This window comes from Patiria miniata, unplaced genomic scaffold (assembly GCF_015706575.1).
Source record: "Patiria miniata isolate m_02_andy unplaced genomic scaffold, ASM1570657v1 HiC_scaffold_1, whole genome shotgun sequence".
Classification (NCBI taxonomy): Eukaryota; Metazoa; Echinodermata; class Asteroidea; order Valvatida; family Asterinidae; genus Patiria; species Patiria miniata.
Window position 1 is genome coordinate 30,059,000 of NW_024037047.1, and position 23,741 is coordinate 30,082,740.

Below are 23,741 nucleotides of genomic sequence, written 5' to 3' on the forward strand. Positions count from 1 at the left end.
TGTCGAGCCTATTAGTACTTTAATAATTTAAACTTTCGTAAAATCACTTTTTTTTTATTGGCCTAAATAAGTGGAACTTACAAAAATACTGACGCCGTGTTTTTCTACTCCACAGCTGAACCACAATACAGACGGAATGAAGGCCACAAGGCAAGTTTTTAACATTTTTTTCAGCCATAATCGTCGAAGGTCTAAAAAATAACAACTGTTTTCAAACAGTACTGTCTTTTACGCTGGGGGCGCTGTTCAGGTGACGCAGAGACAGAACAACAGACATATTGATTGTTTGTCTTAAAGGGAAGATACAACATTTGCAACATCAAAAAACGAAATATCAAATTATCACGAAATATCTTACTGGATGGATTGTTAGGGAATGACAGTCTAAAGCATCCTGTAAAATCGCGGCTCCTGGTGTGCTTAACTTTTCAAGAAATAGTGTATTTTTTTCCCAACGCTGGTCGGCCGACCAGCGTTGGAGAAAACTGTTTTTGGTTCTCTTCAAAAACTGCTCTTAACTTTTCATAATTACGTTACCCGCATTTTCTATGCAATATGTTACACACATATAAAGGAGTACAAGCCTGCCGGACTGATTCTCTGACCTTACAATTCCCCGAAGTCGACAAATTGTTCCGTTTCATCTTAGGTGAGGTCAGGAAACCAGACTACAAGAACATGATGTTTTTCTTGGTTTTTCCTGCATCTTCAAGCCCAAAACGTGAAACAAGTCAGTTTAACAATATTTGCTATGACATTTTAATTCCCAAAATCCATTTACTACTGAAAATTGCAGCAAATGCAAATGTTGTACATTCCCCTTAATAAACATATTACGATCAGATCCCTTTAGGTTTACTGAATTAATTTAAATATGATGATAAAAACCTCATGGGCAGAACTGATAACCACACACTGCAAAGCATAAGTGGAATGAACGCCAAATTAGTTTCAGAAGACCTGAGTCAAGAATGCATAACGAATCAGTCTATCTGAAGACTCTCACAAAATTGATTCATAAGCTCAAAAGCAAAGCCATAGTCAGACCCAGGACGCTGAGGGCGCCCTTGATCCCTCCCGCCCCGTTCGCCCCCTCCCTGGCCTCTTCCTCCAGGATCTCCTCCAGGTTGCAGTTCAGGAAGTCGGACCCGAAGTAGCGTGGGAATCCCGGGTCCACCGATTTGGACGTGTCGTTGTAGCGCCAGTACTTTCGCCCGCGGATGAAGTAACCGTTGCCTGGGCAAGGAAAAAAAAATTGCCAGACCGAAATTACTACGATCGCACAGGGCAATGCATGCCTCTCTAGAACTACTTTCGGGAGCGAATAAAAAAATAACGAAACCCAAATGCCGGGACCATTATTTTAGTGAATTTCTGCGTGTAGCACTTACGAAATCTGGGATATGAAAGCCCAATTCATAGGCTTTCTTTTAGTGCAAGAATCATTCAAATCACTCACGTAATTTTCATGTTACGGAATTTTAAACACAACCACCGTTTTTAAGCTCTGTCCACGGATCACAAAAAGGTGTTCTTTCATCAAATCGAACACAAATCACATAGGGATGTGTGAATTGCTTTCAATTTGCTGAGAGAACGCACACCTTTTTGTGATCCGTGGACACAACTTAAAACGGATGTTGTGTTTAAAATTCCGTAACTTGAAAAGTAACTGAGTGATTTTAATGATTCTTGTACTAAATAAAGCTTATGAATGGGGCTTTCATATCGTAGATTATGAAAGTGATACATGCAGAATTTCACTAATAGTCCCGACATTTGGGTTTCGTGTTTTTTTTACTCACCCTGTTATGTATAGCATTTAGCATATTTGTACGCAAGAAGTTTCAGACATGTTTACACGAATTGCCTACAGTCTCCATAAGAGACTGAGAACAATGTAAAAGTAGCTTATGAGGCAGCTAAAGACTGTGCTCCAACCAATTTTAGCTCCATGCTCAAACTAAGGAGAATTATGTGAGGACTACATCTCTGGTACCGTACGGCACTGTAAATATACCTCGTTCGCTTCAACTTACCGTCTCTGAAACGGAAAGCAGATCCAAGACTGCTGGGCACACCAGGGAAGATATCCTTGGTGCGATACGGCCAATTAGCGTCCACCGTCTGGGAGACCTCGTCAAACCTCCACACCATGTTGCCCTGCACAAACCAAGCAGATATGAGACGCCATTCACGATTGGTCGAAAGAATACCAACAAATTTCGATTGCATGCAGTCGCGTATGCGAACTGGGAATTGGTGTTAGAAAAAAAGGACACCAAGTCAAAAAGTGTCTCGAACTCAATCAGTGGTGGTTAAGAAAATCCATATATATGGAAAAAAGAAGTAGTAAAAATACCAGTGAGGGCGCAACACGGGCCAAGTTCGGGCAAGGACCATTAGTCGACTAGTGGTTGATTTGTGACGTACCTTACGCCTGCGCTCTAATATAGCAACGTGCGAACGTCTCTTGTCAAACGCTGGTCAAAAATACATCGCAAAACTTCTGGACCATGGCTCCCTGCTGAACGTTACGAAGGCGCGCGGCTATTGGTTACCAGCGATGCAACCAGCCCCAGTAGGTTGGTTCCAAATAGTCGACTAGCGTAGTCCACCACCGTCGACTAGACAGAGTTCGGGCTAACTTTAGTCGAACTATGGTTAACCAATAGTCAACAATAGTTCTTGCGCGAACTTGCCAACAACTGAAGCATGGAATTGTGTTTCGTTGGTTTGCTTGCAACGGTTTGCCCAAAAGGAAGTAAGGACACCAAAGATAGCGCCACCATCAAACTTCGAGCGCCGTAAAATCTCGGCGCTAGAGGGCGCCAATCCGTCACGATGAGTGTATAATACAAACCTTGAAAAAGTAGGTCTTGCTGAATTCCTTCCACGTCATAACTGCGTCGATGTCAGTCGGGAGGTCGGGTGAAAGATCACTGATGTACCGCGGAAATCCTTCTTGTAGTGTAATACCATCGAACTGCCAGTACTGGTTTCCTATTTGTTACAAAATTATAAACAGGATGAATTTTAAAAAAATGATCGGTTTTGATTGCGCAATATAAAGATTTGTTTTTTTATGGCCTGTTGCGATTTGATGGGTAAAAACTTTTGCGAAAATTGGGTCAGCATATCCTTGAAAATGTTCTTCTTCCTTCATTGAATGTTCCGTCATTGAATGATAAAGCAATTAAAATTTCCAGTGTTTTTCACTAAACGAAAAACATCTAATTGTGATCTCTTTATTTCACAGTATTTGTTACATTACTTTTACAATTTAAACAAATATTTATTCTTTGTTATTATCTCTTATAGTATGCTATCTATTTTTACAAATATTGAGAGTTTGAAAATACGTGTTTGCTAAAAATCGAATTGGGCTTTTGGTAGGAGCCTTTGATGTACGATCGCTGAGAAACGATTTTTACAACGGGCAATATATCGGAAGAGTTACCTTTGAAAAACAGTGATTTCTGGTCGTGCCATCTCTCGTAACCGGCGTCAATCTTAGCAGGAAGGCCGACCCAGAAATACTTGTTCTTGTCTCCTTCGGGATGCGAGATCAGCTGGCCTTCACGGGCGATTCTCCAGTATCGAGCACCCTGTCGAATAGAAGACCAATAAAAAAAGGAATCGATCATTTGACTCTGGCGCTATTTGAAAGAAAACGTCACTGTAGAATAATTCAGTGTGTCGCAATTAAATTTTGAGACTTTACTCGATGATTTTTTCACACCACAAAGGAGGTCAAGTTCAGTCTGTGTCAGACTAGGCAGGCCAGGTTACAATAAAAGGTAATCGTGTAGTTTAGGGCCCCGTTCCATATAAGATGAAGCACGAAAAGACGCTTCTGTGTTTTGGGACTTAATACCTCAACATTACGTTGGAGATGACAAGCAGGTTAAGTTACTTTATGTGTTTGGAATCATCTAAATACTTCGCTATACCGTGTTGAATATCAGCTAGTTTAATTTTGTGGAAAGAGGGCAGGGTTTTGATTTACGAAAGGAACTTGTAAAGCACCAGAGGTGTCCTAAACTACACCATTACCCAATAAAAAGCTGCCGTTGTTAGGTCAAATTTCGTTCCATCCCCAGTGCATATAGCCGGGACAAAAATTTCGGTATGGTTGAATAGGCTGGTTCCGATCCCACCATAATATTGTGACATTCTTACTCAACATAAACGAGGTCGGAACCAGTATATAGTTTGTCACGGCTAGACGTATTCAAATGTTAATATGGCGACAAGAACTCTGCCCTATGGTACTTCGAGGGTGTATCTCTGATAATGTTTGTTTGTTTGTCTTTTTACCTGTGCGGTTTAAGTAAGATTTGGTTCTTTGAGTAGGCTTTGGCTTCATGAATGTATGGTATCGATTATTCGTTATTGGTGGCCGTTCGACATCAGACAGAATAGAATCGATACCGATTCATATAAGGATTACATTTGGATTCCACTCTCACCCTGAAACCGAATATCTCTCCCCTGATGTATGCCATAGCCGTGAAGGCTTTGTTACAGGTGTCCTTGTTAGGCCTGGGCACGGTGACTGGGGCTTGGGTCTGGTCAGGTATTGGGCGGTAGGTTGGGTCTGGGTTGGGTCCAGGCTGCGGTCCTCCGGATCCTGCAAACATAAAGACAACATTTAGGTCAAAGAAATATCCATGTTTAAATAGGAATTTGTGAAGATATATTAAAAGTGGCGTGAACACCTGCCATCAAGAATGAACCAAAAAGATACTTTTTGTTTTTGAGTGTTCACCATTTGACGTCTTTCCTTACCGTAGATGGTCTGAATGCCCAGGATGTCGTCATAGTGCAGCTTAAAATTAGGGTCGTAACCAGGAAAGAATGGCTGCATGAGGGCGCCCTGCACGGCCGAGTGAGACAGGCCCAGACTGTGGCCTATCTCGTGTGCTGCGACTTGGAGAAGATTTGTACCTGGAAAGACAAAAGTAATCAACAACCAATGAGTTAATCAATCAATCGATCCTACAGTCAGTCAAGCCAATTGATAAATCGGTTAAATGATCAGTCAGTCAGTCACTATCTAAGTCAGTCAGTGGTCAAGTGGTCGGGGAGTCAGTAAGTTACAGAAACTAAGTCAGGCAGTGAATCAACCAATAGGTCAATAATTGGTAAACCAATCTTTAAGTGAACCAGTCAGTTAAACAGGTAATCAGCCAGTCAGTCATCCCATCGCTAAGTCAACCAACCAATCGTTCAAACAATCAGTCAGTACATCAACCAAAAAATCGGTCAGCCAGCCAGTAAGTCAGCTCAAACAGCCAAATAATCAGTCAACGGGGAGTCAGTCAATCAATCCGATCAGTCAATCTGCTCAATCGGCAAACCAGTCAGTCAGCCAGTCAACCAGTCAATAACTCATCCAGTAAATCAATTAGTCGGTCAGTAAGCCAATCAGTTAGTAAATTAGTCAGTCACACAGTCAGTCAACTAATCAGTCGGTCAGTCAATCAGTCAGTAAACTTACCATCGTACGTATCGATGGTGAACATCTCAGAGTCGTCGAAATGCACATCGCCGTCCAAATCATTGAATCCGCTGAGGGGCGGGTAGGCGTGGGCCAGGGTACCGCCTGGCCCGTCGAACGGGAAGGGGTCGCCGTGATCGTACGGGGCGAACTTCAGGTAGATATCGGCGTAGTTGGCCCCCGTGATCTCGTGGAAACTCAGCGGGGTGATGTCACTCCAAACCTTGAAGGCTTCACGGATCGTGTTGGTTACCTCGCTGAATGAAAGCTCCGGAGGGTTGTTGAGGATTCTGAAGGGTACCGAATGAAAATGAAGTTATTGTTCGCGTTGTTAGTATTGCCAATTTCAAATATATAAGCTTGACCAGCCTCAGCTCAGCTATTGAGGGCTATACTGGGGTGTATGACCGAGTGGTTGGGGTTTGTGACTCATGATCAGAGGGTCAGGGGCTCGAATCCAGCTGCTGGCCATGTTGTGTCCTTGGGCAAGCCACTTCACCCCCACTTGCCTCTCTCCACCCAATAGTATGGTACCGGCATTAACTGGGGAGTAACCTGCGATGGACTAGCATCCCATCCAGGGGGAGTAGAAATATTCTCAGTCATTTCATGCTACTGAAACCGGAGCTAAATGCCAGCCTGATGGGCCACATTGGCTCGTGACTGACTTTACTTCAACTTTTGTACTTATTTCACACTTTCAATGAACTAATTTACTTCGTTAAAATAACACTAAAATGCAGGAATTTATTTTGTAAGAATTGCCGCCCATTTTGTCATGTATAGATAGGCCTATAAATGTACAATGTTTTGGGGCGGCAGCATTAAACCCATCTATGGTCCTTTCTCTGTGTTAGACCCAGCCAGAGATTGTGTTGCTCTCTCTCCTTAAGTAAGGCACTTTTTACTTTATCATTTCTCCAAATATTTCTCAGGGGCAAAATGTGCATTTCTGTTCGCACATTAATAACTTGCCACATGCTATACATGAAAAGATCCAGTGATATCAGTCACCCGCAATGACTTCTTCAAAGCATTCGACAAAGTCGGACATAAATGAGCAAATGAGGAAAGAGGTTTTGTATTCTAATAAACGCTGTTATGTATTCAAGCCCTCACCTGTACGTCAGATCCCTCTTGTGCCACCGGCCGCCGGTGTGAGCGTACCGTCTCAGCCGGCCGCCCAGTACCGTACCGTTCACGCTCCGTCCCGTGGGGTCCGGCACGCCGCACCTCGGCATCTTCATCGCCCGTAACGTGTCGTCGTCCACCGTGCCCGTCTCCGGTAGGTTGGCGTAGTACTGCACGCGGCGTATGGCGGACTGGACGTCGGTGATGGTCGCGATGTCTGCTTCTTCGGAGGCCGGGGTGTTCAAGTAGCCGTACCGTGTCAGAAAGTTCTGTAGGGGTTGGGGATATTTTGCATTACAAAATATCTCATTATAATTCCAATTAACTGTGACGAAGGTAGTTCCTTTGACAATGTTCATTGTCCTTAATTACAAGTACCGTAACTAGGGTCACATTTTTGTAGGGGGGGGGGGGACATTTCGAGTTCACGACCCACATAGGCCTACTTAATTGACCGATCCAGTAAGCTCCGCCCAGTGCGCACGTGGGCAAATTAACACGTGCTCCTCTCCAATGCGTCATACGCGCGTGCACGCATGTCGGGTTAGTGCACGCACGTCAGACATAAATTATGGCTGTGATTGGTCAGAACACCATGGGGCGGTGCTTACTGGATCGGTCCATTGTATGCGGGTCATTCTATAAATTTGGGGTCATCTTTTTTTCCCCCTGTCTGTCCCTGTAACATCTGACATCTATGATTTTATAAATCTGGATGTACTCCTTGATGCAGTCGTCGTCAAAGAGTGATTATGAATAGCAAACTACCAGCCCAACAAATTAAAAAAATCATTTGAAGTCATTATTAATGATATTTACGGCAAATTATAAATTACCAAGGTAACAGTTACAGGAAAAATGTCACACTTTGGACAATAAATTTAAAGAATGGCCCATATTTAACAAAATGTACTAATATGGAAATCTTGGAATGCGGTTTATAATTTCAATGAAGTGGGTACATCGAAGAATAAGCAGCTTGAAATTTCATTAATAAGATCATTTAGTCCTTTACGCGACATGGCACCAAACAACCAAAAAAGTGCAATCTTTCCTGTAAGTATGGTGGTTTCCTTTCCCTTTTTTGAAATACAGGAAGTTATCATTGGCACAATGTGTATGACTCACGCACTATAAATACTGATTTATATATTTAGGAAAGGAAATCGGCAGAGGGGAATTTTTTTGTCAGTGACCCTTGGTCTCTATAGCAACAAAAAGCGTGTCTTCCATGTACAATTTAAGCGCCCTACTATGAAAAGGAAGTACAACGTAATAAATCAGCACGGAAGATCAGCTTGTTGAGTTCAAATTAACCAACTGATAATGAAAAAGAAACAATAACAAAGGTCTTTTGTAGCGATGTAACAATTTTACAACACGGCTTGGCACAGTCTTTGCGGCAAAATAAATAACAGTGTTAACTGTGCGACAAAGATGTTCTGTTTACAATATGCGAATTTATCGTCGCTTTTAGCACAGAGTTGTACTCTCTGTGTTGTAAGCCTAATAGACTTACTAACTTATGCAAAAATGGTCTGAATGAGTTTTGCTTTGATCTGATTGAGGGGGAAAATAGATTTTGACCCAACCACAGCTCAGAAAAAAAAGCTTGTAACTCGGCAGCGAGGAGAGTCAGCTATGAAGCCCGGGAAAGGACAGGGTGGAATTGCTTTTTCGTTCCCACGAATTGCTAATTCGTTCCCACGAGTTACCAACTCGTTCCCACGAATTACTAACGCGTTCCCGGATCCACGAGTTAGCAATTCGTCCCCACGAATTAGGAAATCGTGGGAACGAAATAGCAATTCTTGCGAACGATTTAGCAATTCGTGAGAACGAATTAGCAATTCGTGCGAACGAGTTAGCAATTCGTGCGAATGAAATAGCAATTCGTGCGAACGAGTTAGCAATTCGTACGAACGAATGAGTAATTCGTGGGAACGAGTTAGCAATTCGTGGGAACGAATTAGCAAATTGCAAAAAAAAAATCCACCCTGTCCCTTCCCGGGCTTCATAGTCAGCCAATTAATTTCGGCTGAAAGATTATTGGGCCATAGGGCCTATACGAATCGGATGCTGCCCGTCCTTTCGATGTTTCCATGCCGACCGGTTGAGCCAATGAAAATAGGCCTAGCCGTCGCCAGGGGCAGTAGCTTGGCCATCAAACGCGTTAACCTCGGAAAATTTCTGTTAAAGCTGCAGAGGAAGTCACGAAGTTAAAAAAAAATCTTTTGACCTCTCAATGGTGTTTGGGTGAAAAGTCATTGGTGTGCGATGTCCGCAGGCTTTTACGGTTGGGTCGCAAATTACCAAGAATTGCGAGAATGGAAGCGAGTCAACTCTACTTTTTGATAACTCCTACGTGCATATTAGCATATCCATATCTGATTATACTACGAATGTAAATACGACTTTATCTATCACTGGACATAAAGTATCCCATCCCAAGCACAGCAAACACTATTACATAGGCCTATCTCATGATCTCTTGATAACATTCTTGGGTCGCTCTAGTTATACAAATGACGCAGATGGATTTTCCTTATTCTGATGACATTTGACAATGTACGTAAAAACATAAATATATTCACAATCACAAAGGTACCACAAACAAGCAACTGAAGCAACAAACTTTGCCACAGGGAGGCAATTACTTTCAACATCTCTATAAATTAAGCCAATGTGTTCTCTCAAGGTTACTGGTTGCTGAAGCAGCTAACCGTTAGCAAACTGCCGGCATGTCAGCAAACTCATAGTGGTACCACGAATTCTACCTCAATGATGGAGTATTTATTTTGGAGCATTTCTCATCGGGCACTCTTTACAAAATCCCGGCTCAGATTCGACCCAAATCCAAAGATTCGACACTTTTACAGGTCAAAATGACACTCCTCCGAGTCACCTTTCCGGCCATTCGACCCAGAAAAAAGTATCATTTGACACATAGAATTGTCTTTTTTTTTACTATAAGAAAATTCAACTTGTCTTTTTCACATGACAGATTGTCATGCAGTGACGCAGAAGATCAAATTGGACCCAGATTCCGGGTTGTCTTTTTACATGACAAATTGTCATGCAGTGACGCAGAAGATCAAATTGGACCCAGATTCAGTTGTCTTTTTACATGACAAATTGTCATGCAGTGACGCAGAAGATCAAATTGGACCCAGATTAAGTTGTCACTACATGACAGATTGTCATGCAGTGACGCAGAAGATCAAATTGGACCCAGATTAAGTTGTCTTTTTACATGACAAGTTGTCATGCAGTGACGCAGAAGATCAAAACTGACCCGGATTCCGGGTTGATTCCTTCCTCCACGATCAGGCCAGGAACTTTTAAGAGTGCACTCTGAATGTTTTGGACACACTCGAGTGTGACAAAAACTCTCACACTGCAAAATCAGTAGTGTTAATTTAACACCATTCGGTATCTATATAGGACAACACCAGTAAAATTTAACACCAGATACCAATGGTGTAAATTTAACACTCCAGTTTTTGCAGTGCAGATGCAAAATGTTGAAGAATGTAGAGTCATTTGGCTTCACTCTCAGATGCAAAATGTTGAAGAAAAGTCACCATTGAAACTTCAAAATTAGCGGGTGAAATACTGAGGACACTTGTCTTTGCCTCATGAAAATTTGGGAGAATTTTGTCGGCTAAAAAGTGAGTGAAGTTGGCCTGAATTTTGTTCCATGTTTGTCAGCACTCAATGTCCCAGTCTGGCCCTTTGGCAATGTACATATATGTGCATAGGGCCTACGTCACTTTATTATTATCATTATTATTTATTCATGCCACATAAAAAAAAAAATACATCACACTCAAGATACGGGCATTGGGAAAACAAAAGCAATACAAATCACTATGGTCGAGGACCTGTCATCCCACATCCAGATGCGAAATAAAAATTAGGTCACTACGTCTTCAAAGAAGGTTGATTTAATTAACATGTACATTTAAACACACCAAAATAGCTGTCAGTTTACAATATTTTATCACTGGGGTTGTAACTTAACTTCTTAAGTGTATGGGGCATATTAGAACCGCCCCTAAAGCTACAAAATACTACTGAGTAGAGTAGTAACCTGTAGTATCATTTATTTCCATACAAGTGTGCACAACACGTAGTATACTTTAGTCCTTGACCCCCAAAGAGCCTCTTTAGGGGGTTGGGTTTATAAGCGAAAGCAATTGACAGAAACTTAACTGAGTGACCCGTCACATATCGATTCGCAGCCATCGGGGCTCTGCTGTCAAGATGTATATAGTGCTCTTCTATCTGTGCCCCAACAAGACAGAATACAGCACTTATACTACTACTTCTAGTGAAACCAAACACTTAAAATAACTAAACTTACAAATGTCGTCTCAGCCACCTCGGGGTCATCGGATATACTGGGGAAACCCGTCACGAGAGCCGCACAACAGACGAGCAAAAACACCCATCGTAGCTTCTCAGAAGTACTTGTTAACATCTTGAATCGCTCACAATTGTGTTTATGAAGCTTACATGCACTTCCAATGAATGCTAGTCCCTAAACTTGACAAGATTATTTTACTTTTGCCTGGACTGTTGTTCCCTAGCGCGAGTTGGACTACAGCCTTTAAATTTGAGTGTGTGAGCGGTTGTGCGCGGTTTATATAGCCGTGAAATCCCCACTATACGATGACGCATGCCACCGGAATTCGCCAGTCACTCATTGCTGTATGCATAGGTAGCACTTGACATGTGTGGTGGTCGTAACAGAAAAGTTTGTCACAACGGGGGCTGGTTTTGGAGGCCGTCTGTTGGCGCGCTGTCATGTCTGTCGGTGACAAAAGGCTTGACCAACTTGAAAGAAAAAACACTGTGCAATAAAAGATGCTTGGGGGCTTGAGTGTTGTAGCTTTAATGCTACCCACAGACCTATTGATATGCGTGATCGGATCAACAATAATCAATCAATCCTACGCAATATTTCATGAATGCATTTCTTGGCGTTTAGTAATAACAAGTCTCAGTGTTGATTATCAATCCGTTGAACTTTTTTGTGTGTGCAAATAAATGACACCTACTCGTGAACTTGATCAAAGATCTACTTATATTCTTAACTATTACCTACGTCTCAAAACAAACTTCCGTTTGATTTGTTTGGCAATATAGCCCGAATGACACCACATTACACCATGGGGTGCTGTTCATAATACAGATGTCCATCTTATGCAATAATATAAAATAATATAATAATGTGGCGCTACATGTATAGCGATTTATATTATACCAAAGGTCTCTAAGCGCTTCACAATATTGGGGGCGCTTACGTGCCTAACCTTACGTCAAACAGATTTGTACTTTTCCTTCGTTTTTCATTCCTTTTTTTTTGCTGGGAAGTTCGAGAAATACCGCAAAATCAACATTTTTTTTGGGGGGGGGTGGACAATGGCCCACCCCCCTGGTCAAATGGCGGGGGATGTATCCCCATCCCCACGGGATTTACGCCCCTGACATGGACTCATCAGGATGCCCACTACACTCTTGCTTTTGTTTAAATGAAGCTTAATATATTTTTAGGCATGTGGACAGTTTTTGTTTTGTTGTTAGACTTTGTTGTACATGTAGCTATCCTGTAAAGCCGTAAACAGACAATATTTTATGCTTATGTTAACCACAATTTACACAGAAAACAAAATGTAGCCTTTGCCCAACACACTCTTCCCATCCGTTTTCAGAATTCAGCGGAAGATTGTTTTCCGTTGCGGACAAAGCAAACTCCTTAAAAGTCCTGTCAAGTGAAAAAGGGGCTTTAAATGTTAACAATGACATCATGCAGGACAGGGATTGGAGTTGGTACGGATGTGATTTTAGTGTTTGTGGTTCAACTTGCGGTTAACCAGGGGATAAGTTGACATAAAACTGTCCTTCACACAGAAAAGCTGAGAAATAAGAGAATGCAATGGCTCTGAAATGTGATACATGTATGTCATGTCTATGATATGAAGTGCTAAAATTAATGAGGGTAGCAGTTAATTTACGAAATATACAAATAGATACGTCATCATAGGCAGTAATCTTTTTTTGTCCACGAACAAAGATTACTAATCAAATCAAAGACAACTTAAATCTATACTGATTGATTTTGAGAAGACAATTGATTGTAATCAGCAGAACAGTATCTGTTAAATTGGTAGAATCCTCCAAGTGTCCAGCCCCTTTTCTTCTTTTCAGCTTATCAGCCAAAATTTTCTCTCTTGCATCACAACTACCAAAAGGATATGAAAATGAGCCTAGTCAGTGTCGGTGGTAGGCGTACGTTTTTTTGCGAAGTTACAATCGCAACTTCAAATCTGACCAATAATCATACACTCCAGATTTTTCTGGGAAAGTTGAGGTAACAGCAATTTTCATCAGTGGATACGTTAGTTTTTAGTAAAGAGCACAGTAAACGAAGAATCACTGAAGTAGTTTGCAGAGGTATACAGCTGCGGATTATCGCGTAAAACCGACTTCTAAGAGGAAAACGTTTTTAAGTTTTGAATTTTTTGATCACAAAGTCTGTGTCTGTATGCGTGTAGGATGCAATTTAAGAATGATAAAAACTACCTTTTATCAAACTTATAGACTTACTTAGCAATCACGTCTATCGAAAACACTCCTAATCATTAAAACCAAGCCCACATGTACACATTAAACGTTTCCAGGATATGAGGTGACGCATGTTTGCCGATTACGTAACATTCTGTGACGAGGTCTGTTGTGTCTCTATTTTGTTGTAGTCCGTTGCTCGGCAACGTTCTAGGCCTGTAGGCCCTAATCAGTTCCAGCCAGCACATTTTCTTTCCAGCGAATTGTATTTATGTCGTAGCCATTAGCTTGTAAAACATTGATCAATCTTGTAAGGAAATGTAAAAAGTGCATTTCTGTTTATGTAAGCAAGTCAAGCAGATGGAAGAGGCATTGTAATAATCCCGACCTTGGCGGTCATGCTTTTATTAGAGGGTTGCATGGGGCCGATATGAACGCGAATTGAACTTATATTATTTTAAGGGATGTTTTTGTTGTGTAGTGACCGAGTTTTTAACTTGAACTTCGGATAATTTGAAGGCCCCATCAGTATCCATTCTGATATAAGGCCATGGATAGTAAGCTTGGAGGCGACGCATGAACTGTAAATAAAGGAATCCTCGGAAAGTGCAACGGCCTTGGTTTTTTTTACCAAAAAGTCTTGAAATTCCTCAGTTATTAACACGGAATTAAAACCTGCATTCAAACATATGCTTCTCGGCCATTTAATTTTAAATTTTTCCCAGTCACAAATTGTTTCCAATTCAGGAACTCCCAACCCAAATTCTTCAATGCCATTTTCTTGGATTTCATCCGGGCACGAGGTCTGCCGAGCAGCGACAAGCAACGTGGCCCGGCCTGGCCGCTGCAAGGCCTCGCTAGCTCGGGCCGGGGCAAGCTTCATGGTCTCGCTTGCGGGGACAACCGAATGCAGGGTAACGATCTGCCCACCCAATGTGCACTCCAACTTATCCAACAGTCCGTGGTTTGCAACCGATTAAATAATGGAGGGACTTTCTCATGCTAGATAAAGGCGCCTTCAGAAAAACCCACAAAATTATGAGTCATGATTTCTGGTTTTAAAGTGGTCCATTATGGACTGAATTATAATTATGAACAAAAACAGTATCAATTTTCTGAAAAGGGTTGAAAACAAAACGGTACGGTTAGGTGTCCGGAATGCCCTACGGAATAGAAATAACTACAATTTTGAAGCACTATCTGTTATTCTTTGGCGTTCAGTTCTAAAGGCGATGAACTTGTGAGATCACGGTCGTGCATGTTAGTAGCTAGCTAACTGGAATTGTTTTTAAACAAACAAACAATGGAAATATTCGAATTGTGGCCAAAAATAAGAATACCAAACTGAGTAAAACCATGCGTATCAACATTAGCCCAAGACCAACAGAAAGAGTCCGTGGCTTGACTATTGAGTGTTTGGTACCAAGATATCACAAATAAAAGTGCACGAAAGAAGTAACTTTTAAAAGAAAGTGTATTTCTTAATTGAATACACTCGTATTTCTTTAGTTTTTGCAACTGTTTATTTGTCATTTTTTAAAAAGATTATTTCCATGGCCATTTCGATCATTCCCCAACCCCGATCTTCACGCTCATGATGACAAAGTACATAGCCCGATATACAACCAACAAAAGAAGTAGTTGTAAAAATGGAGCGGTTTAATTTTTTTTCTCGAAACACTTCTAAAGAAATCTTCTGAACATTTCCGCAAGAATTAGGTAACGGCCATGCACCATTTCTTATTCACCCCCGCCGGCGCAATGACCGCATCGTTCCATCGACAACTCGGAGTGACTCATTTCACGGTCTCACTTTTACGATACACATTCGGTACTTTAAAGTTGTCGACAGTGGTTGAAATGACCGCGAAATATTTCACGATTTACACGGTGTGTACCGCAGAGAAAACACTTGTGGTGTCGCAGAGAGTCTAATTATTTCGTAATTGAAAGTAGTGGGATGACGTTTTCTATAACTGTTTATTTGTGAAATCAATTATTATTTTTTTCATGGCCAGGGAGTAACCTTCTAAATCCCGAATCATAAGATTGAAAAAAGTTGGTCCCATTGTTAATAATCGTTATTTGTTTCCGCTGAATGTTTATAGTGTAAACCAATTAAACAGTAATTGGATGGACCGAGATGTTTGCTTTTCAAGTAAAAAAGTGTACTATTTGTCAAAGGTACAACAATATTTAGTTTTGTCATCATAAAGGAAAGACGTTTCGATGTTAAAAAAGTAAAAAAGTTGCACCTGTATTAGAGGGGTCAACTGATGACTTTTAGGAGAAATTTCCATCCGAAGATGATCACCCCTTAAAATAGTCCTGAAGCCCATCGCCATTTTGAAAAACGATGCCTACACTCCATTGCAAAATAGAGCGCTTTTAGGGCCCCAATTTCATCCAAATTGAACGGAACTACAAGCTCACAGTCCTGTGCACGGCTTCCACCCATATTTTTTACAAACCGTCCTGTTCATGGCCCACAGTATGCTCAAATACTGAAGATTTTGAGGGCATGCAAATCGTGATTTGGCCGGCGTAGGCAATTACGGACCGATTTACTGGTCTACAACCTATAGACAATAGACTTTATTCACGGGAAGCCATTTTCGATCGTGTTCCCTGAATCTAATTAATTGTAAACTGTTGAATTGAATGGGATGGTGCCAGACTATATTTTATGATTGGAGTGCGTCCCAAGCCTCACTTTCATTATTTTTTAAATGTGGCTTAAACATTAGGGAATGTTTAATCACAAAATTTAAATTCTTCATCAAGTTGACTGGGATTAATTTTGTAATAAACTGTTATTTCATGCTTTATCAATACTCACAAGTTCCAAAAATGAAGAGTTTACCTCGCTTTCAATTTAATATGGCCGACTCAGGAATAGTGTCTTTTATCTCTTGACAAGAGAATCGGATCAGGCCTTATATGAAACTTGCATACCCTGTACTTTTCTAAAAAGTTGATTTTTTTGTTCTCCTAACGACTTTTAAATTTATATATTTCTTTTTAGCGCAAAAAACTACTTTAATCTGATTTTGGGCGTCTGCAACCCTCTGAGCGAGAGCTTTCATTTTGCGCACAATTGAACCCACCCTGCGAGAGCCGAATTATTGTCTGGCAGCCAATAAATCGAATTTTGTGAAGAAACTGATTCATTAGCTGAACGTCGGTGAATTTTCTGTTCGTTCGATGTCTCATTCCTAAGTGAATAACTTTTGTATTTGTAGGAAAATAGCAATTGAAAAAAAAATCTATTTTTTTTAGGTGAATCTCGAAAATAAGCACGTGGAAGACATCTCTAATAATATCCTAGTTCCGACTGCCCGTTTACTTTTCACTCTTGTTTGCTTCGTTTGTAATGCACACTTGTTTGTCGTTGTTTTTTTTTGTTGTTTTTTATGGAGGGGGGCTACGTTTTCAACCTCCGATATGCTACACAAAGTTGTATCAATAGCTGTTTTCGTGTACTTAATTAAAATAATAAACAGGTTAGATCAAATCTTTTAGAAAATGATTGATAAGAGTTTCATTTAGAGCTAAAAACGTCCACGGACGTATCATGCGGTCATTTTAACGACTTTCAAATCAAGCACAAACGTCTTGAGTTACCCCTATTGTTTGTAACGCCTACGAGTTTGGACATCCGATCACAAACTCGGACGGAGTGGCAATATCACGTGACCACCTTTCACTGACCCAATTGTCTTGATCCCTGAGCCTTTTGTCATTATCGTGTGGCCTTTGTGTACAGGAGACAGGATCCGTTTGCATGCGATCTGATTGTTTTACCTCGTGTGGTTTTGTTGATGTAAACCGAATGGCACGATATCCTTGTCCTATGATGTAATATCCTCCGTTTATAATAAGTTCATTATTTTCCATCCTTTGCTCATGCAAGCAGATAACAGATGTCCAGCTGAATTTGAAATAAATGATGTGGCAAAATTCACATATAAGGTGTACCTTCAAGCGGTCACAGACATGTGGTGTATATGATTCTGAGAAATTCGAAATGAAGGCTTTGGGCCGGCTCCCGTATATGGAATTTACAAAATAAATATTGTAAAGAAAATTTCTTGTTAAATGCCACAAAGATTGGTAACTGTGATTCATTTTTTTTGGGGGGGGGGGGAGCGCGGGGGGAACAGTGTCTATATAGGGCAAACCAATTTAGACTGAAGTTGCTGGGAGACTATACCATTCTCCATTTAAAGGGAATATACAACATTTGCAAACATCGAAAAATAAAACTACCAAGTTTTTGCGAAATACCTTAACAGGATGTTGGTAAATGACAGTCTAAAGCATCCTGTAAAATTATGGCACCTGGTATACTGTCATTTTCAAGAAAAGTGGTATTTTTGTATCAATTTCCAACGCTGATCGGCCGATCAGCGTTGGAAACAACTGGCTTTTTTTCAAATACTAGCCCCAATTGACCATTGCACTTGTTTGCAATCGATTACAAACCTATAAACGGGTACGAGCCAGCTAGACTGGTTCCCTGACCTTACAATTCCCCCAAAGTATGTTAACTGCTCTGTTTCTTCTTATATGGAGTCAGGGAACCAGACTACAGGAAAATGATCGTTTTTCTTGGTTTTTATAGCATTTTCGAACCCAAAACCTCCAAAAAGTTAGTGTAACTATATTTGCTTTATATTTCCAACCCCCCAATTCCATCCATTTCTGAAAATTACAGCAAAAGCAAATGATGTATATTCCCTTTAAGATCTTCCTTGGAATTAAGTGTTGATTTATCCGAAGGACAACTCGCAATTAATAACTCAGTGAAAATGTGGCTTTGCTTGTCCCAAACGAAGTGATCAAACGAAGTAATATCCCCCCCCCCAATTTTCTGAACTTAATTCTGCGTAGTTCACTCCCTTACCTATTTCTAGATCAGGTCTAGCGTCAATTACTCATTAACACTGGCAAATTTTAGTTTCAAACGACCATAATGTACATGTATTCCAAATGCCAACTGTAATGTATCGTCTTCTAAAATGACGTCAGCCTCCTTTACCTCAACATTTGTGCCAGCGGTCCCCGAAGATTTATTACCTTCTTAGAAACGAAAGTTGCGCCCCTCGTTCCATTAATCATAAACTTGCCATAACCGCAGGGGAGGACTCAGACTTTGTGAATGTAAAGTATTCCTATTGTCTTACGTCGACAAGATGTTGGATCGAACATTTTAAAGGGGTGGTTTCAACAGTCTCACTGCAAAACTGCCAAGGAGGCACTAGAATGGAATGTACAATATTGCCTTTGCTGCAATTTACAAAAATGGAGGTTTGGTATGTTATAGCAAATATTGTTAAACTGACTTGTTTCACGTTTTGGGCTTGTAGATGCTGGACAAACCATGAAAACCAATCATGTTCTTGTAGTCTGGTTCCCTGACCCACTTAAGATACAACGGAGCAATTTATAGACTTTGGGAAATTGTAAGGTATAGAGAATCAGTCTAGAAGGCTTGTATCCCTTGACTGGTGTGTAATCAATTGCAAATAAAATGCGGGATAACTAAATATGAACAATTACTTAGGAGCAATTTCTGAAGAAAAAAAACAGTTGGCCGACCAGCGTTGGAAAATAAAATTTTTCTTGAAGATGTCAGCACACAAGGAGCCACGATTTTACAGGATGCTTTAGACTGTCATTTCCTAACAATCCAGTAAGGTATTTCGTGATAATTTGACCATTTTTTTCCCGGTTTTTTTATGTTTGCAAATGTTGTATCTTCCCTTTAAAGTAATTGGCCTTCGCACGGCGGGGTGTTTATTGGGGCAGTTCTTTGGTCAATATCGGTCAAACCATCTCTACTTCTCACAAAATCGCCATATAAAGGAATTTCATTGATTTTGTTTCTCCAACTTTTAATTTTAAAGGGAATATACAACATTTGCAAACATCGAAAAATAAAACTATCAAGTTTTTGCGAAATACCTTAACAGGATGTTGGTAAATGACAGTCTAAAGCATCCTGTAAAATTATGGCACCTGGTATACTGTCATTTTCAAGAAAAGTGGTATTTTTGTATCAATTTCCAACGCTGATCGGCCGATCAGCGTTGGAAACAACTGGCTTTTTTTCAAATACTGGCCCCAATTGACCATTGCACTTGTTTGCAATCGATTACAAACCTATAAACGGGTACGAGCCAGCTAGACTGGTTCCCTGACCTTACAATTCCCCCAATGTATGTAAACTGCTCTGTTTCTTCTTATATGGAGTCAGGGAACCAGACTACAGGAAAATGATCGTTTTTCTTGGTTTTTATAGCATTTTCGAACCCAAAACCTCCAAAAAGTTAGTGTAACTATATTTGCTTTATATTTCCAACCCCCAATTCCACCCATTTCTGAAAATTACAGCAAAAGCAAATGATGTATATTCCCTTTAAACTAAATGTTCATTTTTGGTCATTGAAAAGAAAGCTCCTTATTATTCAATCACGTATTGACTCAACGCTCACATAGGAGTATACTAGAGCTAGCAGTAAAAGGTTTTAAGGCATCGCATTTCAAAAATAAATCATATCAACCAAAGAAATTGTCATTTTAGACGATGGGACACATTTACGTCATTTTTGAGTAAATTTTTGCGCATGGTTAATGTTTTTAATTAGGATTTGTGAATTAATTCGTTTCTTCAGATCCGACAGGATGTTAAAATGTTATTAGATTCGAAATTATTTTAACCTTTAAAATTAAATGCATGCCTTACTGCATCAGCTGTTAAAAGAGAAACAGTATCCTCAAATACATTTACCACGGTGACTAATTTTTCCCTTGAGACGCTTGAAAAGTATATGATTTAGAACCTGCATGAGGTCAGACACCTGACCCTATAAGCCTCGGAGCCAGACTGTACCCCGTGGTTGTATTTTAGGGGTGGGACTTCTGGTTCAGTGGCTTTCATAGATTTTTTTTCAAGTTTTGCATGACTGTATATACGACTGATGCATGTTCCATTCTTGTAATATCAAACAAAATCAGGTCTAGAGAAATTGTAATTTGCCAACAGATTCAGTCTCATTGCCCCTTTTAGTCTGAAATGTCACAAACACAAGAAATTGTAACTGCTTCATTGTATAATTAGATTTAGTAGCAGTTTTGTATGCCGACATGCACATTCTTTTCCCTTGCTTCTCATAATTGTATAAATTTCATAAATATCACTAATGTTTGATTCAATCAAGTAAATGTGGATTTAGTGTCGGTTAGACCATGGAGCTATATATCTCCATGGTTAGACACAGACTCGCATAGTCCTGTTGTGACTGTGAAACGACAGTTTGTCACTCAAGGTACAGGGCCTGCAATTCACACGAGAAGCCTTGTCGATCATCAGTAATCAGCTGTCGTAACCACAGCCTTAAGACCGAAAACAGCCGTTGGCCCTGTCCAGCGCGCCTACCTGTTGCATACCTTACCGTTTACACACCGCCCGACCTTTGAGGGTATCCCACGACTTTACCATGTCTCCAATTTCATGAGTCACCACTTGGCATACAGCTTTGCTATTGTATTTAGAAAGCTCCACCACAGGGAAATCCAGGGTTCCATAGCGCCCCATGCACTGTTTCTGATTTCAAGATAATAATTGGATAAAAGGGAGTTTCTAAAAGGTAAACTGAACTACAATGACCTCCTCTTGATTCGTGAGATGGGTGCACTTATGGTAGCAGACCAGTAAATAAACTTCCATAGACCCTAATGGTAAATGCTCACACTTCAGAAATTCGGGAAAAATACTCACAACTCTCCAAGGTGTTCAAGACACACATCAAATTAAAGCTTATTTCATCATCTTTCATTTTCTTGTCAATTTTCGGGGGGTTAACTTATGACTTTTAGGAGAAATTTCCATCCGAAGATGATCACCCCTAAAAATAGTCCTGAAGCCCATCGCCATGTTGAAAAACGATGCCTACACTCCATTGCAAAATAGAGCGCTTTAAGGGCCCAAAATTCATCCAAATTGAACGGAACTACAAGCTCACAGTCCTGTGCACGGCTTCCACCCATATTTTTTACAAACCCTCAAGTTCATGGCCCACAGCATGCTCAAATACTGAAGATTTTGAGGGCATGCAAATCGTGACTTGGCCGGCGCAGGCAATTTCGGACCGATTTACTGGCCTGCAACCTTATGTGATCGCATCCTCTGGCAAGACTTTGTGGTTGATAAGCATTTCAGAGTAGGCCTAGCCTATTGACCATTATCATGTTGTGGCCATCTCATTTTTTCCTATTCAAATCAACGTAAACCAAAGCGAAGCTGGAAGGAAAAATAGTCTTGTTCCTGATTTTTGCACAAAAAAAACCAGTATCATTAGATACAGGGAACATGACTGAAATGGTGGCAGCATGATAAAGGTCTATATTCGTTCATCAAGAAATATTGCTGGGAGTCCATGATTCTAATTTTTATGAACTTATGCCTTTATTACATTTGAATAAAGAATACTTTCAAACAAGTGTAAGAAGTTAGACGAGGCAAGCGTTTCGAGTTGGCGCAAGTATAGGTCTACAGCTCAAAAAAAAATCCTATTTCAATTGAGGGGTAATCTTAATAGAAGACATATTTCTCCTCAATTAACTGTACGTTTTGAAAGTTCACTCTTCATTAGTAGTAGTTTCTTTTCGAAAAGATTATCGATGAAAATATAAATCAAGAGAAATCTAGAATAAAGCAAGCTTCTCGAATGCAATCATTAACCTTCAATTAGTAGACTCCGTATTTTTTTCAGACTTTTTAAACGGAACTAGTTCCATTATCCTTCAAGCTCGGAAGTTTTTTCACTACTGCGCTGCGCATGCGCTGTGCAAGTGCATCACGGGTAAATAATGCAGGTTCATTCTTATCATCATGATTCATTTTCATGTGATTCTGGCGCTTTGGGTAGTATTGTGTCAGAGATAAAACAAATTTCCAGGGGGTACGGATGCGTTGACCCTCAACTGAACCAAGGAAGTTAGTGTGGTCAGAGCGTCCCGAGGCCGGCTGAACGGGACGGTACTATTTCCATTCCCTTCCGGTCAAATTAGCGTCTGACAAGACTCGGTCAAAGGGAAAGACAATGAGAAAATGTGACCTCGTCTACTGTTATAGTTCTACAGCATTGGTCGATTTGATTTTTTTCAGCATCAAAACAATACTTGCAGTAATCGTAACCAGCCCACCACCGGAGTTTGAATTTCGCCAAACGCAGGCAGTTCGGAGTCTGCGCGTAATCACATGATTTAATATCGGATATCATAATTAGCCGGAGGCCTTATTTCTGCCTGAACGCCCGTACGTATTGTTTATACTGCCCTCTCGCGATGCACTGCAGTAGTGCAGCTATTCTGGAAATTAACGGCAAACGTAAGCTTTGTAAAAGAGGGCGCACTTCGTTTCACCTTCGCCGCGCCGCTTAGCATGGCAATTCGAGGGACGTTTGCTGAAAATGCTTAGAAAAAAATATTGTTTACATTGTCACTGTTTTTATGTACGATGAATTCCGTCTCTGTTAATGTTTACACATTGATTAACAAGCTCCAACGAGAAGTTTCAACATAAAAATTCAGTTTCAAATAGAAGTTTCGTCAAGGTCGATCCTCAGTGGATGAACATTGATTGCCTAATTCAGCCGGTTAATTAAACACTACATAAATTATTCTGTCTTTACATTACGAGACTTACATTTATATTTATGTATCTGTTGACTACTTGGTGGAGTTCACATGTATTGAAAGTTATATTCCTCAGGGTTCTTAACTAGCCCGCGGGCATTTTTACTCTTATAGAGTGTCCCATAAACAACAATGCGCATACATCTAAAACGTGTATCCTGAAGCAATCTTGTCAGTGTTTTGAATAACAGATCTAATAATTTAACCGTAATCAGTTAATACAATTAGACACAAATTGATACAGGTTTGCTTTCTGAATGTATTGATTTATTTCTTTTTGTCTTTTCATCTTTGCCGTAGCCCAATAATAATTTTTGACTCGCCAGCCGGGCTACTTAGGAATAGGCCTAGTTTGACTATAGCCCGCTGCAGTTTTGACTCATTTGGCTAGCGGGCTACCGCTCAAGTCGAACCCTGTATTCCTTCTTTCCAGATTAAAAATTCTGGCAGCCCGAAACAAGTCAAGCTTTTATTGCTACTTGGTCTCCTGCAGACTTCGGAAATAGACTCGACGGGACGCCATACTCGTTTTCCATTGAGTGAGTTACCTGATCCAAAAAAGGACCAACTAACACTATGGGGTTTCTATAGTACACGCTGTTGTATGACTATAGATTGTGTCATATTTAATATCCCCCCAATATAGTCGTAGACTTGACCCAAGTCGGAAATAATGCGTGGTGTTTCCCGCAAGACAGCGCATCGAAGTGTATCTATTTGATATCAGAGTAACAGCGCCCTCCAGCGTAAAGTATGATGACGGACATCACAGATTTTTGGTCAGTCGTGAAAGACGATTATTATAAAGGAAAAGTCGAGCGAAAAAGAGGCGTCT

The 23,741-nt window shown here is 40.5% G+C and overlaps 1 protein-coding gene across 1 annotated transcript; it reads right to left on the reverse strand.

The window, feature by feature from the left end:
- Positions 1–687: 687 nt before the first annotated feature.
- Positions 688–11,175, reverse strand: LOC119728352 (matrix metalloproteinase-17-like). The gene is made up of 9 exons (XM_038200564.1): positions 11,001–11,175; positions 6,623–6,903; positions 5,504–5,793; positions 4,792–4,950; positions 4,473–4,633; positions 3,461–3,608; positions 2,864–3,003; positions 2,040–2,163; positions 688–1,236 (listed from the first exon to the last, which is right to left on the reverse strand). Exons 1-9 carry the CDS (start codon positions 11,115–11,117, stop codon positions 1,016–1,018), a joined length of 1,641 nt encoding a protein of 546 aa, XP_038056492.1. The 5' UTR covers positions 11,118–11,175; the 3' UTR covers positions 688–1,015.
- Between the last annotated feature and the right edge of the window lie 12,566 nt (positions 11,176–23,741).